At 48.1% G+C, this 17,285-nt stretch overlaps 1 protein-coding gene across 2 annotated transcripts in view; it reads right to left on the bottom strand.

Annotated features, from left to right (window-relative positions):
- The window catches only part of DNAJC6 (DnaJ heat shock protein family (Hsp40) member C6), a 44,841-nt gene extending 28,504 nt beyond the window's left edge, over nt 1–16,337 (bottom strand). The window contains exons 1-2 of one of the 2 annotated variants that reach the window (XM_027719037.2): nt 16,097–16,337; nt 6,465–6,594 (exon numbers count right to left, since the gene is read on the bottom strand). In XM_027719037.2, the coding sequence (XP_027574838.1) occupies nt 6,465–6,477 (13 nt within the window). In that variant the 5' untranslated portion in view covers nt 6,478–6,594; nt 16,097–16,337. Of the gene's footprint in view, nt 1–6,464; nt 6,670–16,096 lie in introns of those variants that run through there. The other variant, XM_027719035.2, reaches the window with a different exon arrangement.
- Between the last annotated feature and the right edge of the window lie 948 nt (nt 16,338–17,285).

Genomic DNA, 17,285 nt, shown 5'->3' with positions numbered 1-17,285 from the left:
AGAGTGCAGCTGATGAAGACAAGACCCGGCAGTTCTTGAGCAGGAGGGAAAAGCTGGATTCACCAGAGGTGAGTCCCCCAGAATGCAGCCAGCTCCAAGAGAAGAGTGTAGAAAAGAATCCCAGAATGGTTTGGGTTGGGAGGGACCTTAAAGCCCATCCTAAGCTGGCAATCAGCACAAGACACATCCCTGGCATCACATCTTAAATAATTTATTCAACTGAGGAAGTAGTTGGGGCTTTTTTTGTTGTTGTTTGGGTTTGGTTTTTTTGTTGTTGTTTGGGTTTGGTTTTTTTACTGCAGCTTTCCAGCAATTAGCTGGTACTGCTCTATCCAGGCCTTTTGCCTGGAGTAGATGGAAACAGCCTCAAAACAGGCAGGTTTAGGTTGGATATTGGGAAAATTTCTCCATGGAAAGGGCTGTCCAGCCCTGGCCCAGCTGCCCAGGACAGTGGTGGAATCCCCATCCCTGGAGGGATTTAAAAGCCATATGGATGTGGCACTTGGGAACATGGGTCAGTGGAGGCCTTGGCAGTCCTGGGTTGAACTTGGTGGTCTCAGAGGGCTTTTCCAATGTGAGCAATTCCATGGTTCTGTGTGTTCCTTCTGCTGTTGGGCAACATGGGGTCCCAGACCTCCCTTGGGAAGCGCTGGGAGCCGCTGGCAGCACATTGCAGGGTAGAGGAGCTCAGGAACCTCTTTTTGTGCTTTGCTATGACAAAACTGTAGAACTAATATTGCATGAGCCCAAGGCTTTTTATCCAAAGGTTCATTGGAGACTGCTTAAATGTAAATCTCATGGAAATGTGAAGAATTAAGGTATTTCTGCTTTTACTTGAGAAATAGTAACTAAGGAGTGCTGCTTGTGCTATCAACCAAACAATGCAGAGGATTTACAAAAAGAGGGATATTTTCTCCCTTTTTTAGAAGAGCAGGGATATTGAGAGGGGAGGGAGGGAGGGAATTACCCCCCAGTATCTGCCAAATTTGTTCCATTTGTTATGTATTTGCCCCTGTGAAGCTCGTACTACAGTGAACAAACTGCAGGCAGGGCCACCAGCACAAACCATGAAACCAGTCTTTGAGTTTGATTGACATTCTCTCTGCTTCTCCTCCCTGTCAAAACAACTAAAAAAAGACAAGACTCCTGCCAACACCAAATCATTCAAGTGTCCAAAACACACCAAGCAAACAAAAGAGTTGTTAAACTGAACCTCCCCATTTGAAAACGCAGCGAGGAGAGAACACAAGACAACATTGTCAGCGCCGCTCTTTGTCTCTGTGCCAGTGACATGGAGATGTCTCTCTTCTGACTCAGTGAAAAGGAATCACCAGAGTACAAGAGATTATGTTTGCAAGTGTAAAACAGTTGAAGAAATCTCAACTTCAACACCTGCAATTTATTTCAAATGCTTTTCTTTCGCAGCTACTCTGCCTGAGGAAGCACAAGCAAGTCTATCCCCCAAGTGTTCAAGAGCTATTTTCTATATTATCTAGATTATAAACACCACAGAAGAGCACAGAAAGAGATTTTTTTCCCTTTCATAACATCTATTCTTGCTGTTACTTTTATGTCTTATTTCCTAGAACCTCTTCTTCTTTCAGTGCTCAGCCAGCTGCTAAGAAAGCTGGAAGAATGCTAAGAAAGTATTGAATGCTACAGCAAAAACCCAAATAAATTGCTTCTTCACTGCCTGTTTCTCATCTTGTGAGCACTTCCAGCAACTTGAAAATAAAGAGACAAAAGCAGTGCTACACTGGTGCTCTTCTTGGAATCTGCTTTTTGAACTCACAGTGTTTTGTGTCCTGTGAGCTTCAGCTTCAACTCAAGTCTCTCTTTGATCCTCCCTTCCCTCCATTCTCAAACCTTCAACCCAAGTCCAGCACATTTTCTGGAGGAACTGGCAGTTACCAGTAACACACAGTAACATGTGTTGTGATCCTGTTCCTATACTGCATCTAGCATAGTCCATGGAATTTCCCAGGCACAGCCACTGGACACAACCTGGGGGAGACCTTAGAGCCCCTTTCAGTGCCAAAAGGGGCTCCAAGAGAGCCAGAGAAGGACTTTGGACAAGGGCCTGGAGGGACAGAACAAGGGGGAATGGCTTCCCACTGCCAGAGAGCAGGGTTAGATGGGATATTGGAAAGAAATTCCTCCCTGTGAGGGCAGTGAGGGGCTGGGATGGAATTTCCAGAGAAGCTGCCCCATCCCTGGAAGTGTCCAAGTTCAGGTTGGACAGGGCTTGGAGCAACCTGGGATAGTGGAAGGTCTCCCTGCTCATGGCAGGGGTGTAATGAGATGAGCTTTGAAGTCCCTCCCAACCCAAACCATTCTGAGATTCTATGGCAGGGTCAGAGCTCCTCTGGGCCAGCTCCCTGTCCAGCCATGAGGAGATCCTGCCTTCCAGCAGTGAACTCCTCCCACACAGACCATGCTCTTGGTTCCTGGCTTTTGTTTCTTTTCCCTCTCCACACAAAGCAAGACCAATCCAAAAGGATATTATGCCAATAATCAGAAGCACTGGGAAGTTATAGCAAAGCTGTAACCTCTGATTATTTTCCTTGTAAGAAGCTGTTTATGACACTGTGAGTCTGCATTAAGAGAGGATGCTTTAAGGTCTAATACTCTGCATTAGCTTAAAGGAATTAATAGAAAAACCCAACATGAGCCCACTTTCTCAGCTCATGTGAGGTACTGTCACTGCAGAGACAGCAAATACAGCCACATTTGCTAAACCAGCAGCAATTTGCCCCAGAATTGCCAGTACTTGGCCTTCAGCACAAATCCTCATCCAGCCAACATCTCTAGTTGCTCACTATTAACCTACACACACATCTCCCACACAGCAAAGGGCAGTTTCCTGTGCCCAGAGAGCAATGCCCAGGTGCAGAGGGAATTTAATATGTGGGGAGAGAAGAGGAAGGTTTGATTGTCCAACTCTTTAACTTCATTGAGGATGGTCTTTAACTGCAGAGATGTGACCAGCAGGACCAGGACAGTCACCATCCCCCTGTCCCTGGCACTGGTGAGGCCACATTGAATCCTGGGATCAATTCTGGGCCCCTCACAACAGGAGAGACACTGAGGGGCTGGAGCATGTCCAGGGAAGGGAACAGAGCTGGGGAAGGGTCTGGAGCACCAGGAGAAGCTGAGGGAGCTGGGGGAGCTCAGCCTGGAGAAAAGGAGGCTCAGGAGGACCTTTTTGGTCTCTGCAGGTCTCTGCAACTCCCTGACAGGAGGGGGAGCCAGGTGGGGGTTGGGTTCTGCTCCCAGGGAACAGTGGACAGGACAAAAGGAAAAGGCCTCAAGTTGTGCCCAAGGAGGTTCAGATTGGATATCAGGGAAATTTTCTTCCTCAAAATGGCTGTCCAGCCCTGGCACAGCTGCCCAGGGCAGTGTTGGAGTCCACATCCCTGAAGGGATTTAAAAGCCATGTGGATGTGGCACCTGGGGACATGGGTCAGTGGTGGCCTTGGCAGTGCTGGGGAATGATTGGGCTTGATGGTCTCAATGTCCCCCATCCTCTGGTGACACAGTTGTACCTCCAGACTGTTCCACTCCTCAATTGCCAACAGCCACTTTGATAGCTCAGGCAGCAGCTGTTCCACCCCACAGGAAACCATTAGTTAAAATCAGAGGGAAAAAATAAACATAAGGACAGTCAGGCAACTGGGAAGGACATAAAGAGCTCAGATTTGGCCAGGGCACCTCAAGAATTTCACCTTCAGGGTCTGACCCCTAACTACTCAGAGGAGGCTCCCTTGCCCACGAAAACCCAGAAGTACAGTTCCCCTCCACTGATATGTGTCACCAATTTATCTCCTTCTCCTTCACAAGGAATTCAGGTCTCTTTTTCCAACTGAAATGTGCTCTACCACTGCCCATTTTGGGTGTTTCAACTTTGGCATCATTTGTGGGAGGATTCTGAAGTATTTATAATACGAATCTATTCTCTACTTGAAAGAAAAACCAACAAAACACAGGGGTGGGTGGTGGTTTTTCCTTTCTCCTATTAAGCCAAAATCCCAGCCATCTTATTTTCCTGTCTTTCTCTTACACTGCTCTCTAATCCCCCCCTCAACTATCCATCTTCAGACTACTCCCTAATCCCCCTCCCACTCCAACCATCCATCTTCAGACTGCATGAAAGATAAATCATGTCCCACCACTCATGAGCAACTTCAATTACCAAATCACTGGAATTCACAAGCCCACCTGAAGGGTGGATGTGGTTCTTTAAGCTTTTGTGATTTCATACTCGGCAAAGAAAAATGGCTTTGCAGTGAACTGATAGAAATTAGACATTTATCAGCATAAAGTGTTCAGATGAACAAGGCAGACACAAGGATGGAGTTCAGAGCATCACACTCAACATAGAGGTTTTTTTAATTTCTTGTGAAGATTTAGGAACCCCCACCAAGAAGTCCTTATTAAAAAAAGAAGGTGTTAAAAAATGTCCTGTAAACACAAATCAAGGGCCACATTAAGGCCTCACGTTTGTTGCTGCTTAAATGTCAGTGGTGTTGTTTCCAGCACCTGTAAAATTTAGGCAGTGAGAGTGAATTAAAAGAAGCAAACTCTGATTAATACAGATCTCTAAACCATCAGCTTCCAGATCCCACAGACAGTCCTTGATCAAGCTCCTGTGTTTAAGGGAAGAACATCCTAGAAATTGATAGAGGCCATTAATACAATTAATGCTCTGGGACACAATCGTAGTAGCTGGATTGTGGAAATCCTAATATTGCACAAAACCTGTAAATAAAGGTATTTTCTGGCTGTCCATGAGCACTTTTTTTTTTTGCTCAGCAGGGAGAGGACAGGCTTGAAGAAAGCAAAGAGAATGACTGCAATAGCTACACTGAGATTATACACCAAGATGATGTGAGACAAAGCCTTGGCTTGACACCTGCCTGGGTGTGAACACTCCCTCCCACAACACTCCTGTCTCTGGTCCCTGCACTTCTAGGAACTCATCCAGATAATGGCTTTGATGATAGGTATTAAACTGCCCACAACATCTAACCATCCCAGCAGATGGAAGAATCCAAACCACTGGAACACAGCAGCCTACTGTGAGTAAGGAGCTGCTGGCACATCCTGTGATTACGAGCAATTGCAGCAGAGATATTGTGGCAGCAAATTCAAACAGATTTCTGAAGTCCAGGAGTAAAAAAAGTTAAAAAAACAAAGACAAGCCCTAAAAGAATCTTGAAAACAAATTCAAATGGCAAGGGTGGGGAGGGAGGAAAACATGACTCTCCACCCTGCGAGTGTTCATGGACAGGCTGGATGAAGCTTGAAGCAACCTGGACTAGTGGAAGGCATCCCTGCCATGGGTTGGAATGAGATGAGCTTTAAGGTCTCTTCCAGCCCAAACCAGTCTGAGATTCTATGAGTCTTATCACAGAGAAATTAAAACAAAAATCAAAGTAAGGCTCTCCCTGCCTAAGCCCAGCCACGACTCATTAGGGTTTTTTATTCCCTGGAGAAGAGGTTATCACATTAAAACAAAGATGATGTGCTTGTGGAGTGCCTTGGGCCCACCCTGTCCTTCATGGAATAGTACAGGAGCTTTTATTGGGAACTGTAGTGATAGGGTAAAGAGCAATGGGTTCAAACCCTGTGAGGGTGGTGAGGCCCTGGCACAGGTTGCCCAGAGAAGCTGTGGCTGCCCCATCCCTGGAAGCGTCCAAGGCCACGCTGGACAGGGCTTGGAGCAACCTGGGCTGGTGGAAGGTGTCCCTGCCCATGGCAGGGACTGGAACAAGATGGGCTTTAAGGTCCAACCCAAACCACTCCAGGATTCTATGATTCCATGCTGCAAGATCACCCTGCTCTAACTAGTGGACATCATATGTGGTCTCCCACAACCAAACAGGGTGTTTCCTTGGACGAGTCTGAGCTTTAGAAGTTCTCTGCAAAGGCTGTGAATGTTCATGGAGATGTGCACAGCCAATGAACCAGGACCAGAGCCAGTTCCTTCCAAGGGACCACTTCAAATCCATCAGATGGGTACTCTCGATTCCTGGCCATCCAGGCAAATTTGAACCTGTGATTTAGAGGTGAAGAGCTCTCTATCCCATTACCAGCCATAAAGACCATCTGGTCCCTTTACTCCCTGATTAAAAAAAAATGGTGCATGCAGTGCATCATCTACCAGAATTAATCCAACTCAGTTTGACGAGTGCTTTTCAGAGGAGGGGGGCAAAAAAAAAAAGAAAGAAAAAAAGAAAAAAAGTAAGGATGATTCTGGGAAATAAGTCAGTTGGGGAAAGATCCCAAAGCACCCCATCCATTTTAGCTTCGGAACAAGCTTTGTCCCTTGGCAGGGGGTGAGGCGCTGGATCCCTCCATCCCACCGCCCGCGCGTGGACAAAGGGCCCTCTATTGTCCCCGGCCGCCACCCCCAGGCCGGCGGGGCCCCCCCACTATCGCGACAGAGCCCGCCCCGCCCGTACCTGAGCTGTCCATGGTGCTGCCGCCCTCGGCGCGGGGCTGCGGCTGCTGCTGCTGCTGCCGCCCGGGGCTCCGGCCCGGCCCCGGCCCCGCCGCGCCGGCCCCGCCGCGCTCAGCACCGCTGTCCACGAGCTGCAAGGATTCATAGCCGTCACCGCCAGGCTTTTTCCGGTAGCTCCCGAGCAGGCTCATGGGCGAGCCGGGCGCGCCGGGAGCTGCTCCGGCGCCGCGGGCAAGCAGGGAGGGAGGGATGGAGGGAGGGAGGGAGGAGGGATGGAGGGATAGAGGGAGGGGACGGAGAGCGCTCCGGCCGCCCCTATGGGAGGGGAAGGGCGGGACCGGACCCCCCCGCATCCCCCGCCCCGCCGGAAGCGGGCGGGGAGGACGCGGCTCCAGGGAGAAGCATCTTGCGATGGATGGAGCGGCCGCGTCCTCCCCCACCGCCAGCTGCTGCGAGCCATCGGTGAAAGGAAAAGTGCGGGGCTGACACCATTTCCTTCTCCGGGCGGTTATCCCTGCGTTCTGGCACGCACAGCCCGCTCCCCGGAGCGGTCCTTGGGCTGCACAGCTGGCACGGGGAGGTTCTCAAGCTGGGATCGGCATTAAGAGCTTTCTGTCACACCAGGGAAAGGTGCGTTCCCTGGGAGCGGGCCAAGGTCACTGAGTTCCGGGCTGACACAGCCAGTTCTGCAGTCTAAAGAAGGAGGGATGGCACAGCAGTGTTACACTGAGCCTTCAAAATCCTAAAGAGCATCCCCGGTCCAGTTTAACACCACGGCTGGATGAGTAACCAGAGAGGGTCCTGGACCACAGCGCTGTATCATGATGGGCTACATGGGATGATGCATCAGCATCCCGAGCCCCAGCCTGTGCCACTACTGGCTTCAAACTGGTGTCACCCAGCTGAAGAAGCTGCCACCTTCTGCTAAGCCATTTTTGTTGTTCTCACCAACCTATTTTTAGCTGTTCACATGCAAACAGATTCTAGACTAACACAGAGTGTGGCTTTGGACAACTGATGAGTTGTATCTTGCTTGTTTGCATTTTGCAGCCAGAGCTTGTAGATCATAATTTCATTTTGCATGGAACAGAGGAACTAAGTGATGCTCCAAAGGAAATGACCACTATTAAACTCTTCTAAATGGATTTCATTTTAATATAAGGAAAAATAAAGGCTAAAGGAAGCCCTGGCATCTAGACATGAGCATGCCATCAGTCTCTTGCAGAAAGGAAAGTCCTTTGCTGAGAAAAATACTGTGGATTTGCTTCTAAAATAATAACAACAATAAACAAGGCCAGGTTGGACAGGGCTTGGAGCAACCTGGTCTAGTGGAAAGTGTCCCTGCCTATGGCAGGGGACTGGAATAAGTCCAACCAAATAAGGTCCCTTTCAACCCAAACCGTTCCATGATTCTGTGATTCTAAGCACTTGTGTAGCAATACCCATAACTTGAAATATCACTGACACTTGGCTTAAACTTTTCTGCTTAACCCTGTGAGGCAGTGGACATCTGGTCCAGCCATACCTTGTCATGTGCTATTGTTTATGTAACTCCTGAGATCTTGTGTTGCAGAGCAGACAAGGTACATCTGTGACCCAGAATTTTCCCAGAAAAGCCCAAGCAGATTTACAAGCAGCAAACTGAAATGAACTAACCTGACGTAAATGTTTGCAGTCAGGAGCAGTAACAGCTTGAATTCAAGGTTGGGATTCTTAGTTTTCTACCCCTTATTACCAGGCTCAATACCTTAGTCTGTACAGAGCAAAACATGGGTTGCAACACTTAATAGTAGGAATGGGTCTGACTCCCTCTTGGCACCCACATGCAGCAAGCTAATAAAGAAAAAATGAAATCACAGGTATTTTCTGAGCTATTTTCTATATTCGAAGCAACTTGGTCTACTGGAAGGTGTCCCTGTCCATGGCAGGGGTTTGGAACAAGGTCTTTAAGGTTCAACCTAAACCATACTAGAATTCTGTGATTTTTACTAGAGATCATCTCTGTTTGTCTCTACTGGTCAATTCAGGATATGACAATTCCTGTGCTCTGGGCTAAAAATGGGAAATTTGGGGTTTCAGGAGGATTTTCATGCATTTTGCTTGTGCAGATAACAGCCTAAACACAACAAAATAGCCTCTCAAAACGGGGCACGTGAAGGCTGGGTAAAATTTCCATGAGCACCCAAGCCCACTTGCACTGGAAGGAAGAGCAGCCTGTTAGAGGGAATGACCTGGGGAATCTGGCACAACACAAACCCTGCACAACCTATCCCATCTTAAACCATCACCTATGGTCTTCAGCATGCTCTTCTGCCTCTATCCACCAGCTCCAGAAGCTCAGCTTAGGCAAAACTCAGTATTCTAAATCCAGAAATCATCTCTCACTGGTGAGCAGGAAGGGTCTGTCTGCACTGGGCGGCAGCAAAAGGAAAGTCCAACTGAAAATGTTCTCATGGAATAAGGGTACAGGAAAGAGGAGAGGTTCATTCCAGCAGAAATTACAGGTCATCCTTCTCTGAGGACCATAAGAGGTCTGGAATTTTTACTCCTCCAGCCACAGTCTTGTTGTCAGTACCCAACTGACGATGAGCCTCACAGCACATCTGGCTCAACCTTCCTGACCCAATGTTCGTGCCACCGTCATGTCTGAGAGGCAGAGCACAGTTATACTTAAAAAGAAAAAATGTTACTCCTTGTTGAATCCATTATTAATTCATTTCCTTACACATTTGCCCCAGATTTTGGGGGGTCATGGCTGTCTTTCCTTCCAAGGAGCCCCAAATAGGAATCACTGCCATAGCCTGAAGCTCCAGCCTGGAGAAAGAGGATTCTGAAAGCACCAAACAGGGACAGAGCAGCCTCTCCGGGGGACCTTGGGACAGAGGAGGGAGAAGGAAACAGACCTCAAAGTCACACCCTTGCTTGTAATTGCCATTGCTACAAACACAAGGAGATGGGATTAGGGAAGCTTGTTGGGTGAGATTCAGTGGAAGCTGTGCTTATCCATGTGTTTTCTAGCCTTATGGGAAGTTTAGCTGAAGAGAACATATAAAGCAACATTCCTCTCTCCCCCATTTCTCCCTTTAAGTTGGACTCATGAAGGGCCACGTGGTTTCTATCTCTCAGAGATCTACAGTATAAAAAATGCTACAGCAAAAGAACCCAAACCGCAATCAAAGTACGTGTTGAACTGCACATGACTTTCAAAAGTGAGGAAGGAAGAGGTAGGGAATCAGCTCCTCAGAATTATTCATTGCCCTCCTTGCAGATATATTGATTGGTGGCTGATGCCACGACAGACTATAGATGAGCCATGATTGAGTGGCAGGGCTGGCAGGGGCCACGAGGGCTGGGGGAGACATTAAGGACATACTAAGGAGGATTATGTGTTGCTCAGGTCTCAAGAGATACAAACCCTCCCTGTTACTGACCTTGGAAAAAATTGATTTGCCAACCTCTACCTCGCTGTTTTGCTCTGTCTGGGTTGCAGCCTCTCCTGGGTACAGTCTCTCTTCATAGCTGTAATCAAGCATCAACTGTACTGAGGTGCAATTTCATTTTCTCCACCTCTCCTCCAATTAGCTGAACAGTTCAGGTGAAATATTACACTTTTAATTCTTCGTGAACACAATTAAGCTGGGGGGCTGTTGTTAGCATTAAAAATATAGCTTGAAAATTAATTTAATATCTGGAGCAATGCCTTTAAAACTCGATATAGTGAACACTTGTTCCAAAGATATCCCACTGTGAGTGCTGAACTCTCCCTGTGCAAGGTGTTTCTGCAAGAAGTCCAGGTGTATGTGCATAGAGTCACAGAATCACAGGATCATGGAATGGTTTGAATGGGAAAGGAACCTTGAAGATCGTCTAGTTCCAAACCTCTGCCATGGGCAGGGACACCTTCCACTAGACCAGGTTGCTCAGAGCCCTCAGAGCCTCAGAGTTACAGCCTCACAGAATCACAGACTGGTCTGGGTTGGAAGGGACCTTAAAGCTCATCTTATTCCACCCCCTGCCATGGGCAGGGACACCTTCCATGTGTTTTGTGAGCTGTACAGCAAGGATCACACTTCCTTGCCTCTCATCTGGAGGCTCCATTCATGATTGGACAGTGCCATGAGCATCGATCCCCCTGCACTCCTCTGGGAACAGGTACGTGGCAGCAAAATGGGTCCAGGCTCTTGGTACTGGGCCAGAAATATGATTTCAAACCAGCGTCTGGACTTGTGCTGGGGATAATAAGTATTATCTGGACTGGAATCAAGGATGGCCATGTGGTCCCTTTCTCTGGATGTAGGAATATGTCCCTGCCTGGCTTTGCTGGAGGAATAAGAAGCTGTCACAGCCTGCCTGTGAGCAGTGCAGTGTTCCCAGCGTGGGATGTGGTGTGCCAGGGGCAAACAGGGCTGGTGTGTGGGGATTCATGTGGAAATGAAGGTGGGTTAAATGACCTAAAGGGGCCTCTGGTGGTCTAGTGGTTAGAGTGTCTGACTCTCACTGCTGCGACCCGGGTTCGATTCCCGGCCCCCTGGGCAGGTGGAGCTCGTCAGCCGTGGAAGGCAATCCACCTAAGAGAAGGTCACTCTAAACAAACCTACATCCTGAGGACCTCACTGCCACTGTCCAAGCTTTGCCGGCAGATGAACCTCAGGACTAAAGGGTGGGCTCAGTTCAGCGCACGCTGTGTCTCACCTAAAAATCCACTGCGCAGGCTGGAAGGGTTAATGACCTTTCCCAAAATCTTCGCTCGCGAAGACTGGCCATTATTATTAAATGACCTAATCCCTTATTAACCTGCCATGATGTTCAAGAACTTCCAATCTGGGTCTTCCTGTCTTGTTCATCTCTAACAAAAAGCAAACAGGCCTCTGAGATGGTTTGAGTTGGTTTTAAGCATTAGACTCAATTTAACCTTTGTTTTCCTTCATTAGAGGAAGCCTCGAGCCTTTGCTGCAGTGAAACCCAGCACAATGTCAGTGCCTGGCTGGCAGCTGGAGCTTCAGCTGCTCAAGTGTCCCCACTGAGGATGACTTAGGGTGTGACAAGTGTTCAGCTCTCTCTCTATCTTCTCTCCCATCCTTTCCTCTCTGTGAGAGCCCACACCATCAAGTGTAGTGCTGTGTCAGCATATTTTTTATTTCATGCCTTTTAGTCTTGTTAAAGTGCTGTCAGGGATGATACACAACTTACTCATTCCAGCCCAAGACTTTGTTTTGGAGTATTCAAGGATTTTCGTGGCTCCTCAGCAATGCTGAGCTGCAGAACTGCTTGCCAAGGGCTGTTGGAGATGCTAAAAATGTACACGGTTCACAAAGAAAGAGGATAAATGCATGGGAAACGGATCTATAAGAGGCCATTAAATAGGAACTGTTGGCTCAGGAAGTCCCTGTTGGAAAACTGGAGGCTGCATAGCCATTCAAAAATCAGGTATTTCAGTAAAAATCAGATATTTTGCGGCCTAACTATCATTTATTCATCACTTCCCATTCACTGTGAGGTAAGTGGTTAAATCCTAAGAAAAATCTGAGCATTGGGTGTTGTTTGCATTGGAAAATAGCTGTTGGTAAAAACAGGGAGAAAAATTATACAACCAAGTGTCGTCCTGGGGTTGCATCAGCTCCAGCTGCTGTGCTCAGGGTCAGGCTCCAGCAGCAAATAACGTAATGAAAATGGTCAGGTCGTGGCTCTCAGGTAGCTCCAAACAAGGATCCCTCAATGAAAGCAGTTTTTCCATGAAAACAGAGGGAAATCACAGCTGGCACTGCCTACACATGCTGAAGACTGTCACCCACCTCGCCCACTCCCATGGTTATTGCACTTTAGGATGTATGGGATGAGAGTTTCCAGGGGAGGAATGGGCCAGGGGAAACATCCTTACTCCAAGTTTCAATGGGACAGATTGTCTTGGATGGATGCGGAAGAGAGGTCATAAGGGACAGGGTGGGGAGGTACAGGTGAATCTGATGGCACAGGAGGGTTGGCCAGAAACCCAACACCTCCCTATTAATGTGGTTCTACCATCTGCCAGAATTTGGTAGCACAATTTTTATCTAATACTAAAGGGAAAAATTATATTATTGGGGCTTTGTAGTTCTGGCTGCAATATAAAACATTTAAAAATTATATCTGTCTCAGCTCATGCAATCTCCATCATCCTGAGGCAGTTCAGGTTCAGATTTATAACACTCATGGTTTCCAGAGTGATACTCAAGCAAACTCCACAAGGCTGATGTGCTGTCGCCCACGGTGGTGGTTCAATCCATGTGGTTCTCTGCAGTTTGGGATGTGGTTCAAGGGGAGAGACACCCAGTTGCATTGGAGTGTGAATGGATTGCAACTGGCACAGGTTGCCAGGAGAAGCTGTGTCTGCCCTATCCCTGGAAGTGTCCGAGGCCAGGTTGGACAGGGCTTGGAGGAACCTGGGATAGTGGAAGGTATCCCTGCTCATGGCAGGGGGTGGAACGAGATGAACTTTAAGGTCCTTTCCAACCCAAACCATTCCAGGTTTCTATGGCTTTGGATACAGGATGCCAGAAGTCTGGTCCTCAGGGACATCACAACCCCTTGGAGCCGGACAAGGATAAGGCTGGGGATGGACACCTTCATCCTTCTCCTGGTGACCCATTTACACCAGGACAGGTAACAAACCCCACTTTGCTGTTTCCCACAGCACTGACTGAATCAGGCTCTTGTGGATCCCAGCTTGGTCTTTCATCTGGGAGTGCACTCCTGGAATGCCTTCAAGACACAAAAGCTCCATGGACACGCAGATGAATCGTGCTGACTCAGCAGAAAGCAATATTGCAGGGGCTGGTCTGCACCACGTGGCTTTGGAATAATTACACCGTGTGGCTCCCAGGCTGGGAGTTGTGTGTGGTTGTGATTCAGTTTAAATACCTGCAAAAATCTGTCAGGGTGGAAAAGAAATTCCAGGAGGAAATGTGTGCCGAGAGGAAACGGGAGAGCCTGGTGCATCCCACCCCACCATGCCTGGATAAGGGACCCCCACACAGACATCAAACCCCAAGGAAACCTCTGCTAGTTGAGAGCAAACTGCTCTATCTGTAAAGTTTTCTATGAAAACTATTACTTGGAAAAGGAATTCAAGTGGGTGTTGGGTCATTTCTTTTTTGCTTTACACATGATTTGGGAAAGGGAATAAATTCCCAAGTTTCCTGCATGGCAAAAATCCCATTTCAGAGGGTTTGGAGCAAATCCTGGTCCTTGCCTCAGTCTCCCTGTCTGACTTTGTTCTGCATACCAATTTCTCCATATCTCTGCTTCCCAGCCATAATTCAGGGATGTAAATGATATAATTTCCCATCCTCATTATTTCTGGCTACTGGAGACAAGGATTTATTCAGTAGAAAGAAATCCATATGTCATTTAAAGTGCCTATCAAACAGGGCCTCGTACACTATTGGGATGTAAACTACTGTAAGGGCTCATAAAATATTGTTTATAGTTCAGTATAATAATATTTAAAATTATGATAAAATACTAAAAATACTATAAAATATTAACTTAATATAAATATTAGCATAATGCATTAATTATTTATACTTTCATATCAATAATAAACTACTATTTATAGCATTTTAATGTGGAGAGCTTCCCACGGCTGCTTTCTCCACCCCTGAAGAATCTTCTATAATCTAATTTTTATGGCAGATGGGAATTACAATATCTCTGTCTGGTACAGGCACAGCTGGGATTTCCAGACCTTGTTCCCCCAAATCTGAGCACTATGAGATGCCACACATCCAGCAATGATCAGACCCCCCATGAGAAGCTCTGTAGCAGCTTCTGATATCTCCTAATCTTTGGAGCATCCCATCATCTCTGGAGCTTTGGCAGGGCTGGGCTGATGGTTGGACTCAATGATCTTATAGGTCTCTTCCACCCTGAATGATTTCTGTGATTCTGGGAGAGGAGTAGCCACCCCTTTGGGTCCAGCTGTTCATTGTGGATGGGTTATATCCTTTCCTACATCCCTCTCATGCTGACGGTGCTAATTCCCTTCACAAGGTGATTTTCAGCCACCTGATCAGAGGTGGGGCTCTGGTAAAACCCACAGTGTCAAGCCCCAACAGCCCAATTTTCACCCCAAAACCTAGGTGGCACATCTGGGTACCAATCTCTCCATCCCCATGATCCAACGATTCCCTCTTCCTCATACTCCACAGGCTGCTACCATATTTTTACAGCAAAGCAGGATGGATTTCAGCAAATCCTGCCCCAAAAACCCAGCTCTGAGCACTGGCAGGCCGCGGGTGCAGCGAGAGGCCCCGGGATTAGGCTGCAGCAGGGCAAAGCCGTCGGCACGGCAGATTAGTTGGGTCAGCAATTAAACATTGGCACTTACGCTGCCGGCAAAAACCGGGCTCAAGGACAAAATCAGTTCCTCCTTAATGGCTGCAGCCACTCCAAAATGCTGCATCTATCAGCTGGGAGCATTTCTGGGATCACAAACAAGGCGGCTGTGTCACGGCTGGCTAAATATAGTGCCACCCGGGTGGCCGCCGTGCCGCCTGTGCCACCGGAATTGCTGGGTACGCTGATTTTATTTTTTTTTTCCTTAGGGATGGCTATGACGAACAGAAATATGAGGCTGGAGGGATAGCAGAAGATGGAGGCCCTGGTCCAAATGCAGGAGAATAAAGTCTGGAGTTTGCACACCTGATCGAAATATCCCTCACCTCCCTCCTCCTCCTCCCTCTCCTCCTCCTCCTCCTCTCCTCGGCAGTATCCAAAACAAGACTATAGTAACAACAGGCACAAGTACACCAGCAAGACATGAAATATGTCCTGGTTTAAAGTCACAGTGCTCCCGTGGTGATGCCAAGGGGGATAAACACCAACCTGGAGCTGCAGGGGGCAGAAAGCCCCCACAGCCACCCTGTCCCTTCTGTCCCCTCCCAGAGCACCGGCTGGGGCTGGCTCAGCAGGACCACAGCAAAGGCAGGGATGTCTGCATTTAGCTACATATTTAATCTCTTTTTTTGGCCTGAAAAGGGGTTTTTAAAGGCAATGCAGCTCCGTGCTTGCCTCACCATAACAAAATGGGGGGGTTGAAGGTCAGCTTCGCGGGGGATTCGCAGCGAAAGGCATTTCTGTACCGACATCTCCACCAACCCCTCTCCTGCAAGAGGGACAGTTCTGTCCACATAGAAGCTATATAAGTAATAATCCATTACACTTCTTATTTTAAGCCTGAAAAATCACCTTTTTTTAATTCAATCAGCCTAAATAGCTCTCACAGCCGTAAATGCATAAACCCCTATTTTGGGGTGCAAGAAGAAATCCTCATGTTCCTATCGAGGTCTGCGGAGCCAGCGGCATTCAGGGTTATCGAACCCTCCATGCCCAGGTGTACCTTCCCAAATTTCAGCACCTTCCCAGCAGGTGCTGCCCTGCCAGCAGAAGCAGTTTTCTGTGCAATTCCTTCCCTCAACCCTATTATATAATCAGGCTTTAAAGCAGGGGGGTTTTTTGCTTTATCCAGAGCTGCGGGATCCCACCGTGTCTTCTCGGTAATTACTCAGCACAAATGTGCCGTAAACAACATCCCCAAATTTGCTCGCGCCCCGTCTCGCTGGTCTTCCATGGAAATCTCATGGAAGCTTTGCTTACCTTGTTCCTCAGCCCCGTGCATCCTCCTCTCCCGGCTCCTGCACAGCGATGGGGAGCCCGGCCGTGTCCCGCACGCCGGTTTTCCGCTCGTCATCCAGCGGCAATCCCGGGTCACGGGGCGACGGCCATGGGTTGGGACGCTGCTGCTGCCTGGGAACTGCGCGACGCTACGGGGCCCTGCTGGGTTATTTTTGGGATTACAGAGACTCAGGAAAGGATGAGGATGGAGGCAGACATATCACATCGTCTAAAATGTGGCATGGATTGGGATCTGGAGTCTGCAGGTCTGAGCCACCCAGCACAAACCTCAACCAGCTTTTTTTTTTTTTTTTCCTTTTCTCTAATTTTTTTTTTTTTTTTTTTTTGGAGAAGGTTACATGCTGAGTGGATTCAGCAGAGATGTGGCACGTTAAAGCTTTGCAGAGCTGGGAAAAGGGCAGTGTGCTGATCCAAGCACACCTCGGGCACTTCCAGGCAGGCAAGCAGTAAGTGATGCTGTAAACATACAGTTGGAAATAGAATTATGGAATCATTTAGGTTGGAAAAGCCCTTTAAGACCATAAGAGTCCAACTGTTCCCCCAGCACTGCTGAGGCCACCACTGAACCTCCCAAGTGGCATAACCACGGGGCTTCTAAATCTCTCCAGGGATGGGGACTCCACCACTGCCCTGGGCAGCTGTGCCAGGGCTGGATAACCCTTTCCATGAAGAAATTTTGCCTAATATCCAACCTGAAGCTCCCCTGGAGCAATTGATGGTGATGACTGGCCAGAGGCATTCCAGCATATGCTGCAGGTCAGGCTGTAGAGATGGAGACACATCCCTTGTGCCCCCAGCTCCCCTGACAACAAGGCTTTGGTCCCAGCTGGATTTTGGCACTCTGCGCATATTCCTCTGCTTTTTGACCTCCAAACTTTTGTTTTTAGACTGAGTTCATTTTCTAGCTTATATAGCTTTTTCCTCCTTGTGTTTGTCTGCCCTTGCACCCTCAGGCAGACCTGCATGGAGGCAACACATCCCTCCTCTGCCTCTGGATTGCCACGATCCTTAACCCTGGCTTCACTCACACCCCTCCTGGTGGCTCTGGCTGCTTCACCCAGGGACACCAAGGCTGACTCAGCTGTGCCTCTGCTCTCTCACCTTCCAGGCAGCAGCTTCACTGCTTATCACCCTGTTGTTTTACTCTCCT

This window comes from Pipra filicauda, unplaced genomic scaffold, assembly GCF_003945595.2.
Source record: "Pipra filicauda isolate LSUMZ 115617 unplaced genomic scaffold, ASM394559v2 scaffold295_size919547_pilon, whole genome shotgun sequence".
Classification (NCBI taxonomy): Eukaryota; Metazoa; Chordata; class Aves; order Passeriformes; family Pipridae; genus Pipra; species Pipra filicauda.
This window is presented reverse-complemented; position numbering and strand designations above follow the sequence as displayed.